The sequence below is a fragment of the Ailuropoda melanoleuca genome, chromosome 17 (genome assembly GCF_002007445.2).
Source record: "Ailuropoda melanoleuca isolate Jingjing chromosome 17, ASM200744v2, whole genome shotgun sequence".
Lineage (NCBI taxonomy): Eukaryota > Metazoa > Chordata > Mammalia > Carnivora > Ursidae > Ailuropoda > Ailuropoda melanoleuca.
Window position 1 is genome coordinate 3333097 of NC_048234.1, and position 22005 is coordinate 3355101.

The following is a 22005-nucleotide window of genomic DNA, read 5'->3' on the forward strand; positions in this document are numbered from 1 at the left end:
TGCTTGTGTTCCCTCTCTCGCTGGCTGTCTCTGTCTCTGTTGAATAAATAAATAAAATCTTTTAAAAAAAAGATTTATTAATTTTAGAGCAAGAGTGCATGCATGAGCGCCAGGGCGAGGGGCAGTGAAAGTCTTGGGCAGACTCTGCGGGGAGCCCCACATGGGGCTCCAACCAGGGGCTTGCCTTAGGGCATTGTGGGACTCGATCTCACAACCCTGAGCTCACTACCTGAGCCAAAACCAAGGGTTGGACCTTCACCAACTGCACCACCCAGGCGCCCCTGCTGCCTTCTCTTTTTAAAAAGGGAAGTTAGTGTTAAAGAAGTTAGGGGTAAAGCACCACGCTGAGCCTTTCTTCTAAATGGAAATTAATGGAAACAGGTTTTGTAAGTCTCTCACTATGCATTCCGTGCTCTTTAGCATGGCTGCCCCCTGTCTCCAGCGGTATATGTCCCCAAGTTCTGTCCCACCCCCTCATTTCCTCTCTGATTCCATCTGATTCCATCTTCTATACTCTTCCTCTCTACCACTCTGCTTTGGCTACACAGGTCTCCTTATCATTCCTCAAACACACCAGACAATGCTTACACCCCAGGGCCTTTGCACTTGCTGTTCCTTATGCTTGGAATGCTCTCTTGGATATCCACATGGCTGGCTCTTTCATTTCCTTTAGGACTTGACTCAAAAGTCACCTGACAGGGAGACTTCCCTGATCACATGATCTAAAATTTCAGCCCTTCCCCCCAATTTCACATCCTTCTTCTCTGCACATTTTCCCCTTTAGCTATTATTAATCAGACTATACATTTTACTTGTTTATTATCACACACAGAAAGAAAGAAAGTGAGAAACACTATAATATAGACTGCCTGAGGACAGGAATTTTTATCTGGATCCCAGCACCTGGAATGAACAATGCCTGGCCCATAGTGGGTGCTCTGTAAATATTTAATGTATTTATAAATCAAGCAAAAGACGAAATAGACCCTATAACCCTTTCCAACTCTGATTCATGTATTCCTCTAAGTGCCTTATTTGTTCGTTCCGCAAATATTTTTTGGAGCCCAGCTGGTCAGAATGACCTCCTCTCCCTTAATCAGGAAGCCAGGACCCTGCTTGGCAGACTCCTAGCACAGAACAGAGGTGAGCCTGCCTGTGTGCTCGTTAGAACTCCGCATCTTCTCAGCTAGGAGATGGGATTCTTTAGTGGTGGGTGGGCTGAGAGAAGACAGCCAGAGAACATAATCCAGGGCACTTGCTCTCAGAGGGTTTTAGAGGCCACTGTAATGACTTTGGCTTTGATGCTGCGTGGTATGATAAATGCTACGTGACTACCCGATCCCCACCTTCGGGACGGAGGCACTCACGAGCCCTGCTGCTGGGAGTGTTGGCAGCTGTCCACGGCGAGCTGAGCCCCTTGCCAAAGTTGGCCTCCCCTGAAGAAAGCCACCTCCACGGTCACGCCCCGCTCCTGAGGACAGTCCCCTCCCAATAACTAGCAGATGTGGAAGGAAGTAAAAAGTCCTGGCCCCTCACAATAATGTGAGACAACTCTGATTCCTACCAAATCAGCAGTGGGCGAACTCTTTCTGGGGCTCTGGAGATTGAGGACAAGAGGAACAGGTGACCCCGCGGAGATGCGGCTGGTCTCCAGGCCCACTGCTGATCTGGCGAGATCTGGCTCCCAACGCTGTGTCTCCAGACCCCTCGCGTGGCCTCATCCCTACATCCCTCCAGAAATCCCCACCTTCCAGCCTTTGCCAAGCAGCCTCCCCTGGTTCCTGCTCCCCTGACCCCACATGGGATAGCCCTGCATGGAGACACCCCATCTCCGGCACCCAGAACACACTGCAGAGGGTCAGAGAGATGGGTGGTCCCAAGCCGACCTCCCAGTCTGGAGACCTTGTTAGCTGGTCCCGCGGACACAGGGGGACACCAAGGCCTCAGACCAGGCCTCAGCAGACGGGCTGTAGGCTGGTGGTCAGACAAGCCCACCCACCAGACCGTGACTGGCCGAGCCGCCTCTCCCAGGCTTCACCTGTTCCCAGGCCCAGCAGCTATGGCTGGGAATGGCTTCTGTAAAGCTGCTACAAGAGGCAGGACTCCGGATAAGGGTGCTGGAGCTCTCGGGGGGGTGGGGGGGGTGGAGACACGTGCTGGAGAGCCCCAGGCCAGGCTGATGTGTGGAGCCCTAGCACCAGCAGACTGGAGCAGTGCCCGGAGGCTGAGGACACCTGAATGCCGGGCGTCCCGGGGTCTCTCACTTCAGATCAGTGACGCATTCCCTATAAGCTCTCCCTGCTCTTCTTCAGCCCCGTCCCCCAATTCTCTAGACACAACACTAGACACTCAGAGCAGAGGGCTCTGCCTACAGGGGAGCCTGCTAGGGCCTAACATGTTGACTATGCCTAAAAATATATAGCTTTTACTTTCCGGATTTCTTTTCTTTTCTATTTTTTCTATTGCAAAATAGTATACATAACAGACCTGTGAATTCCAGGCCTGAACCCCACTCTGCTCCCAACGTGGCACCTCTCAATTGTCCCCATTCCTGACACCCTCAAACTCAGCCCAGCCTCATCCCTAAGCCAAGCCCTAAGCCCCAGCAGTGTCTAACTTGGAGCTGAAGTGAGGCTTGGGATCAACTCTTGCCCAGATCACCAAGAAATGAAGATCAGTGTTCTTACATGTTTGACTTGGTTGTGTCAAAGAGACCGCTTTGCTATGGCCTGTTTGGGAAGCCAGAAAGCATCCCCAGAGCTGGTGGGGGGCAGTGGGGGCTGCTGGGTCAGCAGACAAACTCCTCCCCTCCCCACCTTTCTGAGACCCATGGCCCATTGCAGGGAGAAGGGACATTAACCCCATCAGGGGCCATAGGTGTCTGGGCTAAAACCAACATGGGGCTTAGGTATGAGCTGGGGGTGCATTCCTCCAGGATGTGGTCCCGTGCTGTGAACTCCCTAAAGAGGGCGCTATCAATCAGGGATATAAAGGACGGTGGGGAAGGGGAGTGAGTCAGGAACCTTCCACAGGTCCCAGCAACCACAAAGGAATGGGATTCTGAAGGTGTGAAGGGCTCCTTGAGAGCAAAGGAAGGATGGGAAACAATCATCATGGTTTCAGGAGGGACCCAGGCATATGTAAAAGGCACTGTCAAAGGAAGGGTCCAAGATGCCAAGATGCTGGGCTCAGAGCATGGATGGAAGCTTCCAGATGGAGAACGGCAGGAGGAAGGGGCCACATCTGATGCATCTTGATGCGCAAAGTAGGGTCTGAGACAAAGGACTGACACCCCTTCCTGGGGCAGGACAGCCGGGGATAGCTGAGACCACAAGAGCACCTGCCCCCCCCCTTCTGGTGCCTGTCATTCCCAGACCAGCAGCACCACAGACCCGAGCTCGGAACCTTAGCCATGATCCCGCCCAGCTGCCCTGGAGGACCGGAGCCTTTCCCCTCAAAAAGGTCACCTCCCACAGTGTATGCCCCCAGGTGGCCTCCTCCCCCTCTAAGAAGCCCCTTCGTGCTGCAGCCCTTGGCTGGAGCATCTCTAACCTACCGGAGTCTTGGCTGTGTGCCGGGGCCCCGGCTGAGTTAGAGAGAGAAATTAGGAAGTAAGCAGGTGAGCGTGAGAAATGAACGGAATGCCCAACGACAGGAACAGGGGACTGGTTAAGTCAATAGCAGCACGTTCACAGGTGAGGATATGGTGCAACCATCAGGAGTACGTATTTTCCAAACGTTTCCATACGGCGTATTTCCAATGGCACGGGGAAATCAATGTTATATAAATGCACATAGGCATGCAGTGGATAAAAACCGTATACAGAGTTTGGGATCTCCTTTGTTAAAAAGGAGTGGTGGGGGAGTGGGGCTGGGAGGCAGTGGAATGTAGGTTTGAAGTCAGAGAGATCCGGGTTCAAGTCTGGATTCAACTCCCTTTGTATCGGTGTGTGACCGTGGGTAGGTTAGCAACCTCTCTGTGCCCACGTTTTGAAAATTGTATCCATTTCGCAACATTGTTAAGATGTGGTGAGAATTCTTAAATGTGATACACGCGAAGCATTCAGCGCAGCACCCGGAACACAGCTGACACTCACTGGACAGCAGCTTCGATGATGAGCGTTCTCAGTTTGATTCAGGGAACAGACCACAGTGTTAGTTGCTGTTCTGTCTCGGTGGAGGGGCGCGAGGGATTTTTGTTTCCTCTTTTGGCTCACATGCATGCATTTTTTCAGATTTTCCTGCGTGAGCGTGCACTCATTTTTGATTGAGGGGAAGGTGGTATGAAAATAGGAGAAGGGGGAGGATGGGTAGGAGCCCTGGCGTGGGCTGCCACCAAGGAGGGCTGGGACGGGGCAAGTACCTTCAGCTTCCGCTGCAGGGCGCTGGCGTGGCAGGCGTCCCCGAGCGCGGCCTGCAGGGCGTGGGAGACCACGTGGCGCATGCAGGCCTCCGGGGTCTGATGCACCTGCGCTGCCTCGATCTCCAGCAGCAGGGCGCTGCACACGGAGGGAGATACCAGCTCGGGATCCACGAAGAGGAACACCCTGAGGGCAAAGGTGGGGGGGGCGCTGATGACCGCCAGGAACGGAGCCCCTGAATGGGCACCCTCAGAACCTCGCAGCCCCCAAGTGTTTTGTTTCTCCAGAAACAGCCTCGAATTTGAAAGTCTAGGAGGGGGGTGGCGAAAAGGGGTGGTGGGGACTGTGGCAAATCAGAGCAGGCAGGAGCAGCTCATCCCTGTGGGGGGGGGAGGGCTAGTCTCGTGTCTGGGTAAGTCCCAACCTGAATCGTGCTCCCTTCCCTAGCTCCCCTAGTGGCCCACTGATGACATCGCCCTCCAGGAGGGACCCTAAATCCTTCCTGCCCAAGCGAGCTCTGGACCCTAAGTAAGCCCTATCTCCTCCCATTGCCTGATCAAACCTGAAAACCAGCCTCCTGCACCTGTCCCCCATTCCAGCTGCCAGCTCCTCTGGGTCCCTCCACCTCCCTGCACCCTCTATGAATGTTGCCTCCAGCTGCCCCTTCCCGTGCTAGCTTGGCCATGGTGCCTGCAGGGCAGGAGGCGAGGTACCCCCAACTCCATCAGCCCCTCTTCCCAACACAAGTGGACATTTGCTCAGTCTTGTGTAAAGGGCCAGGCACACACAAATGAAAGTCCCAGAATCCACGGTGTGCTTGGGGCCTGAGCTATAAACAGCCCGGAGCCGCTTCTGGCTGCCTGGCTGGTGGGTGCTGCATCACAGCCAAGGGCGGGATGGAGGTGGGACAACAGAACTCCAGAGTGGCTCAGGGCTCACGTCACCTTCTGCACGGTAGCCGGATGGCTCGGAAGCCAGCCCAAGAAGAAAGACCTACCCTGCTTCCCGTGACCTCCGGAGAAGGCAGGCCCCGCCCACCCTTGAAAATACACCCCACTGCTGGACACATGTCAAGGATGGGAAGCTCTGCTGGGGCTCCTCCCCACCCCGCCTGGTCCCCCTCAGTGAGCAGTCACGTAGTCCCAGCACCTGGAGGGGACAGAAGGCAGCAGCCTTCCTGGGGCCACTCACCTCTCCTGGTAGGGGTACAGCTCACTCGTCAGGTTCTGTTCGGCAATGATCAGCCTTTGGTACAGCGTCCCTGCAAAAAAGACCACCTCAGTGAACCAGCCCCTGGTCCCTGATCCCCGTTCCTCACCTTCCACAGAAAGTGCTGGGATTTAGAGCTCCAGGAACCTTGGCGAAAAAGCAAGACCGTGACACGCTGTAGCTCTTACCTGGGACAGCTCTTACCTGGGACAGCTCTTACCTGGGACGGCTCTTACCTGGGACAGCTCCTACCTGAACTAGCTCTTACCTGAGCTAGCTCTTACATGGGATGCTCTTACCTGGGACGGCTGTCTCTGTTTTCAGCCTTATGGCGCAGTCCAAAGCCACCGTGCAGTACGGGGCAGGCAGGGTTAGCAATCTTGTGCAGAAGTTGTACGTTCTCTGGTAGAGCTCCTCCGTGATGCCGATGGCCTGGGTGGGAGGGAGGAGTCAGGTGCCCAGAGCCCTAGGTCACAGAGGGCTCTGGGTGGGGTGGGAGAGGAGGAAGGGCGGGTCTGACAGCCAGACCTGGGCTCGCATCTCCCTCCCAAATGTCTACCCCCAGCCTCTTCTCCCGGCACCTGTAAGACACCTCCTCTCTGACACCCCGCTCAAATTCACTGTGCTGGGAATCCGTCTCACCCTGTTCTGCTAGCAAATCCACCCTTCAGCTCCTCCCTCCGGCAGTGCTCCAGGATCAAAGCTTGGCTATCCCGCAGGCATGAAGCTCAGAGTGCAGTGCCCGGGGGCTCCCCTTCCCCACCCCCAGCCTCCTGCCTTGGCCAGAGCCCAGCCCCATCCTGCCCCTGGATTCCAGCAGCCCCTGAACTGCTCGTTGTGCCCCTCATCTCCCTCGCTGCCCCCTCCCACCCCCCGCGACTATACACAGCTCCTGGTTCCTGTTCTCAAGACATTTTCTCCGTGGCTTGTCCCTTCTCAGTGCAGGGGTTGGTGACAGTCCCCAGTGTGCATAGGAGCAATCCTGAGGACCTCGTTCTGGCATTGGAGGCTCTCATGCGTTCTGTCCACTGCTTTCCCCACTTCTACTTTCTCCCCAGGACACCCCTCCGTGTATTAGGGAGAGGGCACAGCTAGTATGGAGAAGCCGGTTTGGGGCAGGCAATCTGAGAGTTCTAGGCTCGGCCCAGGCAGAGACTGGGCGTCCTCTGGGGGAGAGGACAGTGTCCTCCCTGGCACTCGCGGGGTACCATGAGCCCCCCGACCCTCAGCCCCAGCTCACCTTGGTGAGTACGTACAGTAGAGTATGCAACAAGGGAATGATGACATGCCGAAGGTCTTCGCTTTCTGCCTGGAAAACAGGAGACCGCGGGGCATTTACTGGGCTGGGGCTCGAGGCGGGCTCCCCACATCCTAGCAGGATGCAGCTTGGGGGGGTGAGGAGGGCAGGAGATGGGGTAGAAGGCAAGCACCCCACTATGCCAAGGGGAGGGAAAGGGGCACAGGCTGCCCCAGTAAGGGAGGGGTGGGTGGGGAGGGAGCACAGGGGTGGGAGCCAGCTGAGAGAGCCTGGGGGGCGGGGGGCACCCACTCAGGGCAGGAGCTGGTGCCAGGCAGCAGGCCAGCCCCCCCCACACGGAGGCATCCCTGAGTGCAGCGTCCCCCAAATGGTTGCAACGCAGAGCATTGGGTGGCGTGAGGGATCATTTTGGGTGGTATGGGAACAATTCTGAAACATTTTTAATAGGTATGCATTTATGTTTATCGGCGTTTTCTGTTCCTGCGAGTGGGGGCTGTTCATGTGTGGCCAAGGCATAGTTTCTTTTTGAAATATGCAAGGTCAAGTGAAACCATGGGAGTCAATGTAAAGAAAATATCCCTTATAGAAATACAGGAAGCAGACAGAGCTGCTGAAAATCACGCAGGCGGTCCATGAAGGACCAGAGCTTGGGGGATGCAGCACTGATGGGACTGAGGCCCCAACTGGCTTGGCTTCTCTCTCCCTCCTCCTCCCTCCACTTGCCTCCCCGAAGCCCGAGAACCCACCTTCTCCAGTTCTCTGAGCAGAATGCGGACCAGCACTGGGCTCTTACCAGGATCTCGCTCGACTTTCTTGTGCAGGGACCATCTCCACATGCCTGGCCAGGACAGAGGGGAACGCAGGTGAGGCAAGTGGCTCTTACAGGGGACCCCCCCCCCGAGCGAGACCCTGAGCCCTGGGACCCCACACGGTGACTCTGCTAAGCCATAGATGCAACCCCTCAGTCGGGCCCCTGGTGCTGGGGGCACAGGGCTGGGCTTGTCACACGTGGGGGAATTCTACTCCGCTGTCCATCGAGGACGGCGAATTCTCGGGGGGGGGGGAGGCGGAGATGTGCGACATCAGTGGGGCAGAGTGTATGTGTGGCTTACGGGCCGCCAGTGTACCGCTGAGCACCTCGGGCCACGTTTCTGGAAGTCGTGCAGGCCCAGAGGGTCACGAGGAATTTTGCTCCACATGGGGAGCTGGGGAGGTGGTTGAGAAAGAAGGGGAGCAGAGGCTGCCTGCTGGCTCTTACCTTGGTTGCTCTGCAGGGCTGGGGCCTGGGCGCTGAGCTCCCGGAGCACGGCCTGCACACTCCGCTGGAGGTCCAGCTCCACATCTGGGCAGCAGGGGTGGGGTGGGGGGAAGCACTGAGGCCAGGAGCTTTGGAGCTCAGCGCCCCTGGCCTCACCCTCGCCCCCACCTCTACACTCCGAGACCATCTTTCGCCCCTTCTATAAGCCCCAAGAGGTGCCCCAAAGTGACCAGCTTAAAGGGGGCAGCCAGCACGCGGGTCTGCAATAAAGCCCTTCGATCAGCAACTCTGTAAAACCCATGTTTTCCCCCAAAGTGCCGTGGGTATGCCACTGGTGGCACAGGGGGCGATTTTAGGGGGGCACTCACGTGGTCCGAAAACCTGAGTAATTGTGCACTTATTTTAATGCGCATTCGAAAAAATATAACGTGTTCCTAAGTTTCAAGTCAATTTCATGTCAGATCAATGCTGGGACAGGAGGTGACAGATTGTCCCCTCATCAAACTTAACTCAGGTTCCCTAAGCCAACTTCCCCACCAGACCTGGGCCTTGGCCCTGATTCTGTCTCCTGCCCGCCTGGCCCAATTATAGCAGAATGCTGTTAGCCAGAATCCAGACTCCTCGTGTCTCCTCGGACCGATTTCCCACCCGCCGGCCCCCTTGCGGTTGGTGGGCTTGTAACTCCCCAGATGTCTTTGTGTCATTTGGGGTTGAGCCCCATCTCTGTCCCCTGGTGTGCTTGTCTTGAATAAAGTCTCCTTTGCCACTGGAATGAATGTCACGGGATCGTTCTTTCTTCAACCGTGGTCCACTGACGTGGCAAAGTGTCAGCATGGTACAAGAATGAGCCACTGACATCCAGGAAGCATGGGAGCGGTGAGGAGGCCCCTGGCCCGTCTCCCACAGCAGGGAGAGGTTAGCTGGCAGGGGGAGCTCGGGGCTGTGCACCTGCAGTCCATTGCCTGGCTAGGGGCCACACTCCAGGCCACTGTGGGTGGCACTCCTCCTCCAAGACTTGGACCCTCCAGGTGCCTGGCTTCGGCTCAGGGCTCCCCAACCACCCTGCTGAGCCTTTCTTGGTCACAGCTCGGTCGAACGCATTTCCACGAGCTCCTCGACTCTTTCTCCTTCCCTCGGAGCTGGACATCAGTCAGCACCCTCTCTGTATCCTGCCCCAGGGCTGTGTCCCCACCTCAATCCCTACATGGACCCCCTGTCGTGAGGTCTGCTTCTTGGAACCTCCAGGCTAAAAACAGGAAGCATGAGAGACACTTCCCGCACCATAAATTCCTCTTTATGACTGGCTCTCATCGCGCGCGTCTTCACAGGCAAGCACGCCTGCTTGGTTGTCCGACACTCCAAACCACATGTCTCGGGGCTTCCTCTTTTGCTGGGTTGTCAGGAAACTTACAAAGGGGGGGCCCAGCCTCAAAAACCCACTCACGTCCAGGGACAGGGATGTCTGCTCTCTGCTCCCCTTTGGTGCTCTCGCTCTATGTTCTACTTAACCTGTGTCTTAACTGCCTCGCGTTCCTTGGAAGCAGGCAGGATAGACCTCGCACATTTTAAAGAATCAGCAGTAGAATGTGTTTAGCCAAGGCACTGGGGCTCAGGGACCGGCCCCTCCAGGGCTCTGGCAGGAGCTCGTAAGTCGGCCAGGGCCCCCCCAACTTCTCTGAAACCCCCACCTTTCTCCTCCGCTCACTTGGTCCCCCTGGACCTCATCAAGGTCTGTTCCTGAGTCTCCCTGAGGCTGAGAGTGGGGAGCTGTTACAGCCCCAGTTTCTCCATCGGCCACTCTGCTGGGCAGTGCAGCATTCCCCCTGACACTGGCAAGGAAACCATTAAGCCTGGCACGAAGGCTGCTCACAAGCTCTTTCCATCTACCTGTCTCCAAATTGCATGCAGATTTAATGAGTTAATGCAGGCGGAGTTATTAAAACATTATGTCTACTTTCTTCTTTCCTCCTTCCTTCTTTCTGCCCTCCCTCCTTCCCCAGCCGCCTCACCCCAGATAGCAGAAACTCAAAACTATGATAACCGTGATCTCCCCCCTGCCCCCTCACCAGAGGGGCAGCCGAGCCTTTGTCTTCTGAGCCCTGGTTCCCCTGCCTTGCACAGGGAGTCAAGCTTTTATGTTTCAGAGAAAAATAGAGAAGTTGCCAGTAGCCCCAGGAGACAGCCCCAAATAAACTATGTTTTCGAAAGTCTGGGCAGCCGGAACAAACGCTCAGGCTTTGGTCCACATCTGGCTTGCAGACGTGTTTTGTTTGGGCTTGTAGAGTGTCTTGAAAAAAGAAAAAAGAATCAGCAGATTTTGCATAAAAGTTTGGGTCTCTGGCATCTCTTGAAAGTCTGTTGACACCAGGCGGGCATTGTTCGCACATGTGGCAATCGACGGGGCCAGGGAGGGGCTGCCCACTTGAGACGGGGCTCAGATACTCTGATCCTTCACGGCGCCTGCTCTCCTTGTTTCGCTCATTGACACCCTGTACCCCACCCCTTGGGTTTGAGACCCCCAGCTCTGGGACTGAGACAACCGAGCTGGATTGTCTCAAAGGGCTTGGGGTGAAGGCTGCTGTGTTTAGTTACTGAGGACAGTGGCCACCCAAGGTGGGAGGCTGGGTTCCCCAGGACTGTGGGAGCACAAGGGTTATGGGGACCCAGGGAATGAGAAAGACCTGGGGTGGCTGGGACACAGCCTCAAGGGGGTGCCAGAGATCTCAGCTGAAGGCAGGTCAGCACTACACTTCGCACTCAAGGGCCACTGCTGGGGTCTCCTGGGTCACCTTTGCCAGAGCACGAGAATGTCTCCAAAGGAGACCCCTCTCTCCCTATGGACCATGCACACCTGGCCACCTGTTCAGGGAGGGGGCTGCTGCAGCTACAGCAGACTGAACACACAGCCTCTTCCCATCATGAAGACTTTGTAACCCCTGGGCTTACACGACCACAAAGAGGGGAGAAGCACTGCTAAGCGAATGACATTGGGATTTATACTGACCTTGGAAAATGAGAGCTTGAAGCTGGACGTGATTTGATTAAGCAAAAGAAAAGAAATGGGATATTTCTTGTGCCTCGAGCATCTCAGGGTTGTCCATATATGACATGCATATCTAACATTATTCTGGGCTCAGAACAGCCAATAGATTAATGACATTCATAATTATTATCTTCCCCTCCATCCAGGGACATGGGTTGTTACTAAGAGGCATCATATTACAACTAATTTCTAACATTTGAATAGCACTTAAAAGGCACCCACACAGAGAGTCTTACAGAGGTGTGGCAAGACAATGCTATGTGCTCATCAAACCGATCTCATGTTTGTCTGGGTTGCCGGGAAGACTACATTTCCCAGAATCCCCTGCAGTTAGATGGGAGCCATGTGCTGGGTCCTGTCCAGTGGAATGCAGGGGACACAATGTTAGGACATAAAATCCTCTGGAGTGGGGCGCCTGGCTGGCTCAGTTGGTGAAGCATCTGCCTTCAGCTCAGGTCATGATCTCAGGGTCCTGGGATCGAGCCCCACATCGGGCTCCCTGTTTCTCCCTCTCCCTCTGCAGCTCCCCCTGCTTGTGCTCTCTCTCTCACACACATTCTCTCTCTCAAATAAATATATAAAATCTTTAAAAAAAATCCTCTGCATTATTCTGCACGGCATTCTTCCCATTCCTTGGTGACCTTGGAAGATGTGTTGAAGATGACGGTGCCAGAGGAGGGAAGGAGCCTTGGTACCTGAAAGACTGGAGCCTGGACTGGATGGTGATGTGGGTGAGACATAAGCAGCTAGCCTTCCCTGACAGACTCGTGGACGCGCAGTTTTCTGGAATCTTCTCTCATTGCATTCTGAGCAGGAGCCCTGGGAGTTTGGCAGGGTAATACTGTTCTCCCTGTTTTGTTTTGTAGATTCCAGGTCGAGAGCTCTTCCTCTTGCCCCATATTGCCTCTCCAAACACAGATGTCAGACCCAGAGGGACCTCGGAGGTTCTCGTCCCATTTGATGGTTGGGCAAATGAGGCTCAGAGGGGAGAGGTGATTTGCGTCAGGACACAGAGCTGTTGGAGCAGAGCTTTCTCTTTGGCAGGTGCTCTTCCTGAAAAGATTCACCCTTTTATGTCCCCTTATATTCACCTGCTTACCCAGAAAAGGGAGAAGAACATAAGTCTATCTATGTGTGTCTGGGCTTTGAATGCTGAAAGCCAATGCCCCAGATGAAGTTGCCTGGAAAAAGAGTCCCAGCTCTCAAGGTAGTTCAAGGTCCAGTCTTCAATTTCAGGCCATTCGAAGCTATAGCAGCACTTGGCCATTCCAGCTCTGTGTTGCCCTATGATCCCAGACAGAATCAGATCTCTCACAAACATCCTTGAAGGATGTTTGCCTTTTCCCTCCTTCCCAATTTTGGCTGCACGGGATGATCACCCGGAAAGCTTTAAAAAACACTCATGTACAGCTCACTCCAAAGCAGCTTAAATCAGATCTCTGAGAGTGGGGACTAGTGATGTTTTTTTTGTTTTTTTTTTTTAAAGATTTTATTTATTTATTTGACAGAGATAGAGACAGCCAGCGAGAGAGGGAACACAAGCAGGGGGAGTGGGAGAGGAAGAAGCAGGCTCATAGTGGAGGAGCCTGAATGTGGGGCTCGATCCCACAACGCCGGGATCACGCCCTGAGCCGAAGGCAGACGCCCAACCGCTGTGCCACCCGGGCGCCCCAGTGATGTTGTTTTTTTAATAGCTCCCCAGGACACTCTAATGGATAGTTAAGGTGAGAATTACTGTCTTAGGTGATAAGCTGAGAGTTCTGGACGATTGACGTGTTAGTCAAAGAAGGAGTCAGGTGCCGAGACCAAAACGCTCAGAGTTCACAGAGGACAATTATCCCTGCAATAAGGATGAAGGTCGTAGGGTCAGAATGGCTCCTCCCTGACTGTCACAGTGGTGGGAGGAGTTTCAAAGAGTATCATTGGCGAAAGTTTGATTTTTGTTGTTGCTGTTTCTTAGCTTCTTTTGCAATAGGTATGGCATTCATTCAGAAACGGAGCATTCAGCTGGGAGCTGGCAGCAGACATCAGGGCTCTAAGTCTCTTGGGATCCAGCCACAACATGAATAAAATCTTCTAAGATTTTTCCAAGCAGTCCCATCTTTGTCCTCTTGAAGTCACCCCATACCTCCTTGTCATGGTTAATTTTATGTGTCACCTTGACTGGGCCACAGGGTGCCCAGATACTTGGTCAAACACTCTTCTGGGTATCTCTGCGAGGGTATTTTTGGATGAGGTGAATATTTAAATCACTAGATTGAGTTGACAGGTTATTCTCCCTCACAGGGGTGGGCCTCATCCAATCAGTAGAAGGCCTGCACAGAACAAAAGCCTGACACCACCCCCCTCCCAAGTAATAGGGAATTCCTCCTGCTGGACTGCCTTCCAGCTGGCCCATTGGTTTTTTTCCGGCCTTTCGACTGGAACTCCCTCATCGGCATTCCTGGGTCTCCCGTTTGCAAAGTGCAGCTCTTGGGATGCGTCAGCCTTCGTAAGAATGTGAGCCAATTCCTTATAATAAATCTCATTCTACGTATGTGCATACAGTAGGATACCCTTCCTAACACACCCACAGAAGACCACGGCATCAAAATGGGGAAGGCTGGTGGGATAAGCAAACTTAGTACTTCCTCAGTCTTTTTCAGCCGAGGAGTGGAAGTGGGGGGCGGGTGGACATGTCCATCCAGATGCAAGGGTTCCAGGGACATTCAGGCCACTTGGTACACACAAAATTATCACCAAAGAGGTTGAGTTTGTAATTCCCAAGGGATGTTCCCCTCGAACTAGAGTGTTGAGAAGAATTGTCCTTTTCTACTTTCTGGATACCAACCATCCGAATCAGCACCCGCTCCCCGGGATGGAAAGGGAAATTTGCCAACAAACTCTTTCTGGTCTGTTCTCCTTTAAAATCACTATAAAACCACTAACCGCAGGTCCCCTTTCCTCATGCCAGGTGAGCCATAAAACAACTGAGAGGAATGCGGTTCAGCATTCCGATTCACACTTGGGACTCCCGAGGCGGGTTCGCTCTGTATAGAGGAACGCCACTTGGTACACTGGGTTCCATTTCAGAGGGTGACCTCTCTGTGACCTTGACCTCTGAGCTGGGGTCCATTCTCCCCGATCCCATGAGTCCTCACATGTTGACCATCTGGACCTCACGGATTGCCCTTCCAACCAGGGCTGAGGACTTGTCTGGGAACCCCCCACCCTCACCCCAGTGCGTAGACAGCTGTCTCAGCATCTCAGCGGCTCACTGAGATCTGGGCTCAGCACCCAGACGCACCATCAGCTGGACCAATGCGGCTCACGCTTTTCTTCCATCCCGAGCCCGATCCCCCTTACTCGCATGTGGAGCGAAGGCTCAGACCGCTCTAGAAAATCTTTGCCATCTTGGCCCTGTTTGCAGGAATGGCACAGTAACCATAGCTTTGGTGCCTTTGCAACATTGTTCTTTTGTATTCCTTAAAATAAGTATCTGCCTTTTCAGGTGCCCCTCTTCTTAACTCCAGAGTGACGGAACCCCTTAGGGCTATAGGAAGGTGAGGAAGCTTCTAAACATTTGTAATTTGGGAAGACAGCGCACACAACTGCAGTTCTGATCATAATGGGAAAGCTCCCCTTCAGAGCTCCCAGGGCAAGCGTTCTAATTTGGGGATGTTTCCTTTTGCCCATTTGATTTGGGTGGTGGTCGGGGGGTCATCTGTCACGTCTTTGGTGGTGGATATCTGTGGTTTCCCCTGCTCGGTGATCCTCCCTGCTCATTGTAGTCTTGGTGAGACTGTGGCCCAGGTGCCCTGCTTTGCCTTGGCCTTGGAGTGGGCACAGGACCAAACTGGCCAATGGGGTCTCTCTCTCTCTAGGCGACCTTGTGCAGATGACAGCCAGCAGGGAGGAACGCGTGGAGCTCTCTCTGAGGTCACTGTCCACCTCTTCCTGTCCTGGTGGCCAGTCCACTCTGTTCCCTGCCCTTGCTGGTGCTTGGGGCTTCAGCTGTTCCTTCAATGCTTGGCCATGCTTTATTTTTGACAATGAAACTAGCCCTATGGGTTTCTATTGCTTGTATCCAAAGAAATTTTCTTGGCACTCCTTTCTTCCTAAAACACAGCATGGCATGCATCTATTGTTATAATTAAAGTCAGTGTGAAGTAAGTTGGTTTTGAAATATTTCAATTTTCATGGGGCTGGCTCCACCACCATCCTGCCGGTGCAAACCGCAGCTGGTTAAAGACACCCAGAATATCCCAACACCAGGGTTCATGGGCTGGGCTGACTCAGATGGACCTTCTCCTGGCTGGGTGAGGCTCTATGATTGGGGGGGCATGGAAAAGACATGTGTCTTAGGGATGGTAACAACCCGGTAGTTGCACCTGCCTTGGACGTACCCTCCCCTTCCCTGGGAGAGGGGTCTTCAAGGGCATTAGAGTCTAAGCCTCGTGAGGAGTGCTGCAGGACTTCCGGGGTGACCTTTAGGTGACACACGTCTTGATGGAAGGGTCATCTCTCCTTGCTGTCTCAGGTTGATGCAGCATGAAGAGTCTGGGTTTGGGAATGAGCTAGACCTTGGTTCTGATCCTGGCTGGGCCACTTACTAGCTGTGTAGCTTTGCGCAAATTACCTAGCCTCTCTGAGCCTCCGCTTCCCTTTCAGGAAGATGAGGACAATTATAGCGACACCCTACCTCACGAGTCCTGATGAACACACAGGGCAATCCTCAGTGAAATCACCAAGGGCACAGCACTGGAGCTGGGTTGCTGGGTCCAAATCCTGGTTTGACGATACAGTACTACGTAGGGCTTTGGGGGCAATACCTGTCCCCTCTGGGTCTCACTTTGTCCTTCTGCGAAATGGGAGCAATGATAATATCTACCTCATGGGGTCTTTGCAAAGACTAAATGAGCTAATATTTATCAAGTGCTTTCATCACTACTTGATAGATTATAAGCACTACAAAGGTTTTTGTTAAATAAATGCAAGCATTTGGTGATAGATCTTGGCTATTTTTGTTGTTATCCCCAGTGTCCAGCTCAGTGACTGCAAGCACCTGGGGCTCATACGAGTGTGTGGATGTCCGCACATTTGCGCAGCTGAGTTGGGGGTCTGGGTGAAGGTGAAGGTGGTCCTGCTTGCCCTGGGGGCCTTCTCCCTTGCGAGGGAGGCCTTCCCCGTGATACAGCCGGGTGCACCAGACCCCTTGGCCCCCGATCATACTGACCTGAGCTCTCCATGGGAGCCTGGGGTATGTGTGAGGGGGATGTGGTTGTCTCAGGCAGCAGAACGGAAAGTAAAGTGGTTGATTTTCTGCACAGGGGTGGTTCTGCAAAATAAGAGGCAGTTAGCGTAAGTGGTGGGAAGGTACAGAAAGTATGTTTGGGGGAATGGAGAGGCTCCTAGGGGACCTAGGCTTCTAGCGCCTTGGAGGAAAGCCTAGATTTATTTAAGAAATTCTTCTATGGTGCTGGCTACGTGCCGGGCATTCTTCTAAACACTTAAAAACGATTAACTTTTTAATATTTGTATTAACCTTATAAAGTAGGTACTATCTTCTTGCCCATTCTACGGATTGTGGAAATTGAAGCACGGAGAGGTTAAATAACAATTCAAAGTCAAATAGCTGGCAAGTAAAGGACTGAGCACTGAACTCTGATTATCTGGCTCTCAAAAGCATGCTTTCAGTCGTGACCCTCGGCTGCCCCACCAGGACCCCAGGTGGAGGGACCCCCAAAGCCTGCTTCCCAGAGCAACAAGCCCCACAACTGAAAAGCAGAGGAACTCTGAACAAATCCAAGAAAAAATGAATAAAAATACCTGAGAAAGGTAATTTAGAGAGAGAGAGAGAACAATAAGAAAATATCAGGAATGGTAAATGTCATATATACTCAATGGAATAAAATATAATGTGCTCTGAATAAATTGCAGTCTATTGATAATCATAGAAATGAATATTAAAATGTGATACACCACTTGCAATGATTAGAAAAGATAACATACATATATACCATAGATGTACATATATATGATAGGAGATATACGTTTATTTATAGCAAAAAAAAAATATGAACCCTATATCTCATACTTGGTTTTCCAGGGAAATAAAAATGACACAAAAGTCTCCAGAAGAGTTCGGAAAACTGCTTATGTGAGTGATCAGTGAAGAAATAAAGACAGCTGTCAAAGAATTAGCTCTTAAATAATGATATATGTCAGGGCGCCTGGGTGGTTCAGTTGGCTAAGTGACCCACTCCTGGTTTCGGGTTAGGTTGTGATCTCAGGGTCATGAGATCGAGCCCCGCATCAGGCTCTGCACTCAGTGCGGAGCCTGCTTGAGATTCTCTTCCTTTCTTTCTTGTTCTCCCTCTGCTCCTCCCCGACTCATGCGCATGCCCTCTCTCTCTCTAAAATAAGTAAATTTCTTTTAAAAAAGGTGATATATGTCTCAGATGGTTCCTCTGATAAGTTCTCTCAAACCAGTGAAGGAACATATTAAGCTATTTCAACTGTTCAAAAGCATAGAGAAAGAAGGAAAGATTCTCTGAAAAAGTCAACTTATTCTTGATAGCAAAAATCTCATAAAGATAGTTTAAAAAATGGATGAAGCACTCCACACCCACTGGGACAGCTATTTAAAAAAGAAAACAACAGAATATAACGAGTGTTGGCAAGGATGTGGAGAAATTAGACTTGGTGTGTTGCTGGTTGGAATTCAAAATGGTGCAGTTATGGTGGAAGTGAGTGCAGTGATTCCTCAAAAAGTTAAACACAGATTTACCACAGGACCCAGTAATTCCATGACTAGGTAAATACCCAAAAGAATTGAAAATAGGGATTCTAACAGATACTTGTGTATCAATGTTCATAGCAGCATTATTCAAAATAGCCAAAAATTGGAAATACTCAGAACGTCCATAACAGAAGAATGGGTAAACAAAATATGGCATATCTACACAATGGAAAATTATTCAACCTTAAAACGGAATGAACTTTAGACACATGCTCACAACACAGAAGAGCCTTGAAAACATCATGTTAAGTGAAATAAGTCAGGCTGAAAGGACAAATATTACTTGATTCTATTTATGTGAGGCACTTACAATAGGCAGATTTACAGAGACAGAAAGTGTAACAGAGGTTACCAGCAGCTATGGGGAGGAGGAATGGGGAATTATTACCAGTGGGTACAGAGATGATGAAAAAGTTCTGGAAAAGGACAGCGGTGATTGTACAACGTTGTGAATGTACTTAATGACACCAAATCTGTACACTTTAAAATGGCTAAAGTGGAAAATTTTATGATATGTATCTTTTACCACAACAAAAAAAATATTAAAAGTAGAAAATAAATATCACTGATCAAATTCAATGAACTAAAATCATAATGTATTCGGAATAATTCTAGGTACGTGACAATCATAGGAAGGAATATTAAAATGTGATATACCATTGGCAATGATTAGAAAAGATAAAAACAACAACTGTTGCTGAAGATATGGAAAATTTTGTTCTGTTGTACTTAATTGGTGAGAGCAGAAACTGGTATAGCTTTTCTGGAGGGTAGCTGGGCAATAAACATCAAAATTCAAAATGTGTGTACTTTTTTTTTTTTAAGATTTTATTTGTTTATTTGACAGAGAGATAGAGAGAGAGCACAAGTAGGCAGAGTGGCAGGCAGAGAGAAAGGGAGAAGCAGGCTCTCTGCTGAGCAGGGAGCCCGATGCGGGGCTCGTTCCCAGGACCCTGAGGTCATGACCTGAGCTGAAGGCAAATGCTTAACTGAATGAGCCATCCAGGTACCCCCAAAATGTGTATACTTTTTGTCCAAGCAACTCCAGTATTAGGAATTTATCCTAAGGAAATAATTAGACAAATGCATAAGGAAGGTGTACGACAATGTCCATTGGAACATTGTTTATAAAGGGAGAAAAACAGAAGAAACTTGAAGGTCCAACTACAAAGTGTCAATTAAGCAAATTAAAGTTACTTGTGCAATGAAATGCTAAGCAGACATAAAAATGATGATGTTTATCTACATTTACTGAATTGAAAAGATTTTCAGAAGTATTCATTTTAAACACTAGGTAACAAGACAGCTAACACATTTCTAATACATTAATTTTAAAAAGTATATTTCTAAGTTTGCTCAGATGCATTGTAAAAAGTCAGGAAAAACTAAACATCAAAATGTGACATTGGAAGTCCCAGTTCTGGTTAACATGAAGTACACTCCGCTGTAAGTCTCCCACTCAGTACAACTAAAAATTCTGGATGATATGCATGGAACAGCTATCTGAGGATTCCGAAAAGTAAATGGTATCAGGCAGAATGGGGAAGAAAACCAGTATGTGAACAATCTGGCAATGAGTTTTCTGCACTTCCCCCCTCCCCATTATACCCTGGCCTGGACACAAAGACAGCCTGACACTCACAAGTGCACACTTAGGTCAGACAGAAAGAGCTAGAAGAAAAGCCTTCTCTTTCTGGTCTGAGGATCAAGAAAAGGGTCCCCAAAGGATTGGAGAGATTTCTTTTGCAACTTCTCCTTCCACATACCCCAGGCAATCTTGTAATAGCAATAGCAGCAACAGTGATGGCAGTGATGGCCAGGCAGGTGCCTAAAATTCCGAAAAAGGGAAATTCTTCCCTCTGACTAGAGGAACTATAGTTCCAAGGGTATGGAAAGAATCCTTAATGCCTTCCTCCCTCTATCAGAGGAACAAAACCCAGAAATAACTAACAGAAGACGAATAAGAAAGTGGTAGACCTGAATAAAAACATATCATAATTATATTAAAAGTAAATGGTCTAAACACACCAATTAAAAGACATAGATTGTCAGCATTAAAAAAAAAAAAACAGAACCAGCTCTGCTGTTTACAATAAATTTACTTTAAATATAATGCCGTAGGTAAGAAAAAGAACAGAAAAAAAATACTACTGAATATTAATCAAAAGAATGCTGAAGTAGCTGTATTAATATGAGACGAAGTAGATTTCAGAGCAAGGAAAATTACCAGGAATAAGCTTCTTATTACATTTCATAATGGTAAAAGGATTCACGAAGAAGCTATAATAATCCTAAACACGTATGCACCTAAAAACAGGGTTTCAAAATACACAAAGGAAAAACTAATACAACTAAATTAAAAGTAGGCAAATTCACAATTACAGTTGGAGATATTAACAGTCCTCTCTCAGTGATTGATAGAACCAGCAGACAGAAAATCAGGAAGGACATAGAAAAATTGAATAATACTATCAACCAACTAAATTTAACTGGCATTTATAGAACACTACACACAACAATAGCAGAATATGAATTCCTTTCAAGTGCACATGAGACATTCACCAAGATAGACAATACCCTTGGTTATAAAACAAACCTTAATAAATTTAAAATAACTGGATTATACAAAGTAAGTTTGCTGATCATAATGAAATTAAACTTGAAATCGGTAACAAAGATAATTTAAAAATCTCCAAATACTGGGATATTAAACAACACATTTCTAAATAATCCACAGGCCCCCAAAATAAAATAAGTAGGTTAACATTTCCCAACTCATTTTAGGAGTCTAGCACTCTCCTGATATCAAAGCCAGACAAAATAGTACAAGAAAAGAAAATAGGCCAATATCCCTTATAAACATATATGAAAAAAATTCTGAACAAAATATTAGCAAACTAAGACCAGCAATATACAAAAAGAAAATGCATAACAACCTGATGGGGTTTACCTATGGGGTTCAATATTTGAAAGTCAGTGTAATCTATTATATTAAAGACTGAAAAAGAAAAGCCATATGCTCCTATTAATTGATGCAGTAAAAACATTTGACAGGGGCGCCTGGGTGGCACAGCGGTTGAGCTTCTGCCTTCGGCTCAGGGAGTGATCCCGGCGTTATGGGATCGAGTCCCACATCGGGCTCCTCCGCTATGAGCCTGCTTCTTCCTCTCCCACTCCCCCTGCTTGTGTTCCCTCTCTTGCTGGCTGTCTCTATCTCTGTCAAATAAATAAATAAAATCTTTAAAAAAAAATTTGACAAATTTTAACATTCATGATAAAAACTTCGAATAAATTAGGAATACAAGGGAACTTCATTAATGTGATAAAGGCCTTTACTGAAAAACCTCCCAACTCTCATACATAATAGTAAAAAAACAAAAACAAAACACAACAAAAAAACTGAGTAGCTCCCCTCAAAGATTAGGAAAAGGGAAGGACATTCACTCTCACCACTTCTATTCAACAAATCAACATAATATTGGAAACCAGTGTAATAAGACAAAGAAAAAAAAGTAAAAAAAAAAAAAAGAAAGAAAAAAGAAAGGAAAAGAGGTGTATAGATTGGAAAGGAAGAAATAAAACTATTTGCAAATAACACAACCTTATTCACAGATAACAAGTATCCATAGAAAATCCCTAAGAACCTACAAAAAAAAATCTAGAACTAACATGTGAGTTTGCCAGGATCATAGGACATAATGTCAGTATGCAACATCAGGCATAACTATATATGCTAAAAATGAACAGCTGGAGACCAAAATTTAAAACACAATGCTATTTAAAATAGCCCCAAAAGAAAAAAAAAAGACAGAATTACTTTTAAAAAAGAGAAATAAAGCTAACAAAACGTGTAGGATCTGTCCGATGAAAATCACAAATGCTGATTCAAGAAATCAAAGAACAGGGGCGCCTGGGTGGCACAGTCGTTAAGCGTCTGCCTTTGGCTCAGGACATGATCCCGGAGTCCTGAGATCGAGCCCCGCATCGGGCTCCTCTGCTAGGAGCCTGCTTCTTCCTCTCCCACTCCCTCTGCTTGTGTTTCCCCCCTCACTGGCTGTCTCTCTCTGTCAAATAAATAAATAAAATCTTAAAAAA

The 22005-nt window shown here is 49.6% G+C and overlaps 1 protein-coding gene across 1 annotated transcript in view; it reads right to left on the minus strand.

Annotated features, from left to right (window-relative positions):
* PIK3R6 (phosphoinositide-3-kinase regulatory subunit 6) overlaps positions 1–22005 on the minus strand; it is a 55389-nt gene that overhangs the window by 18583 nt on the left and 14801 nt on the right. The window contains exons 5-12 of the mRNA XM_034647278.1: positions 16345–16446; positions 8087–8170; positions 7575–7666; positions 6811–6879; positions 5870–6002; positions 5553–5622; positions 4364–4547; positions 4026–4241 (exon numbers count right to left, since the gene is read on the minus strand). Coding sequence (XP_034503169.1) covers positions 4026–4241; positions 4364–4547; positions 5553–5622; positions 5870–6002; positions 6811–6879; positions 7575–7666; positions 8087–8170; positions 16345–16446 — 950 coding nt within the window. The remainder of the gene's footprint in view (positions 1–4025; positions 4242–4363; positions 4548–5552; positions 5623–5869; positions 6003–6810; positions 6880–7574; positions 7667–8086; positions 8171–16344; positions 16447–22005) is intronic.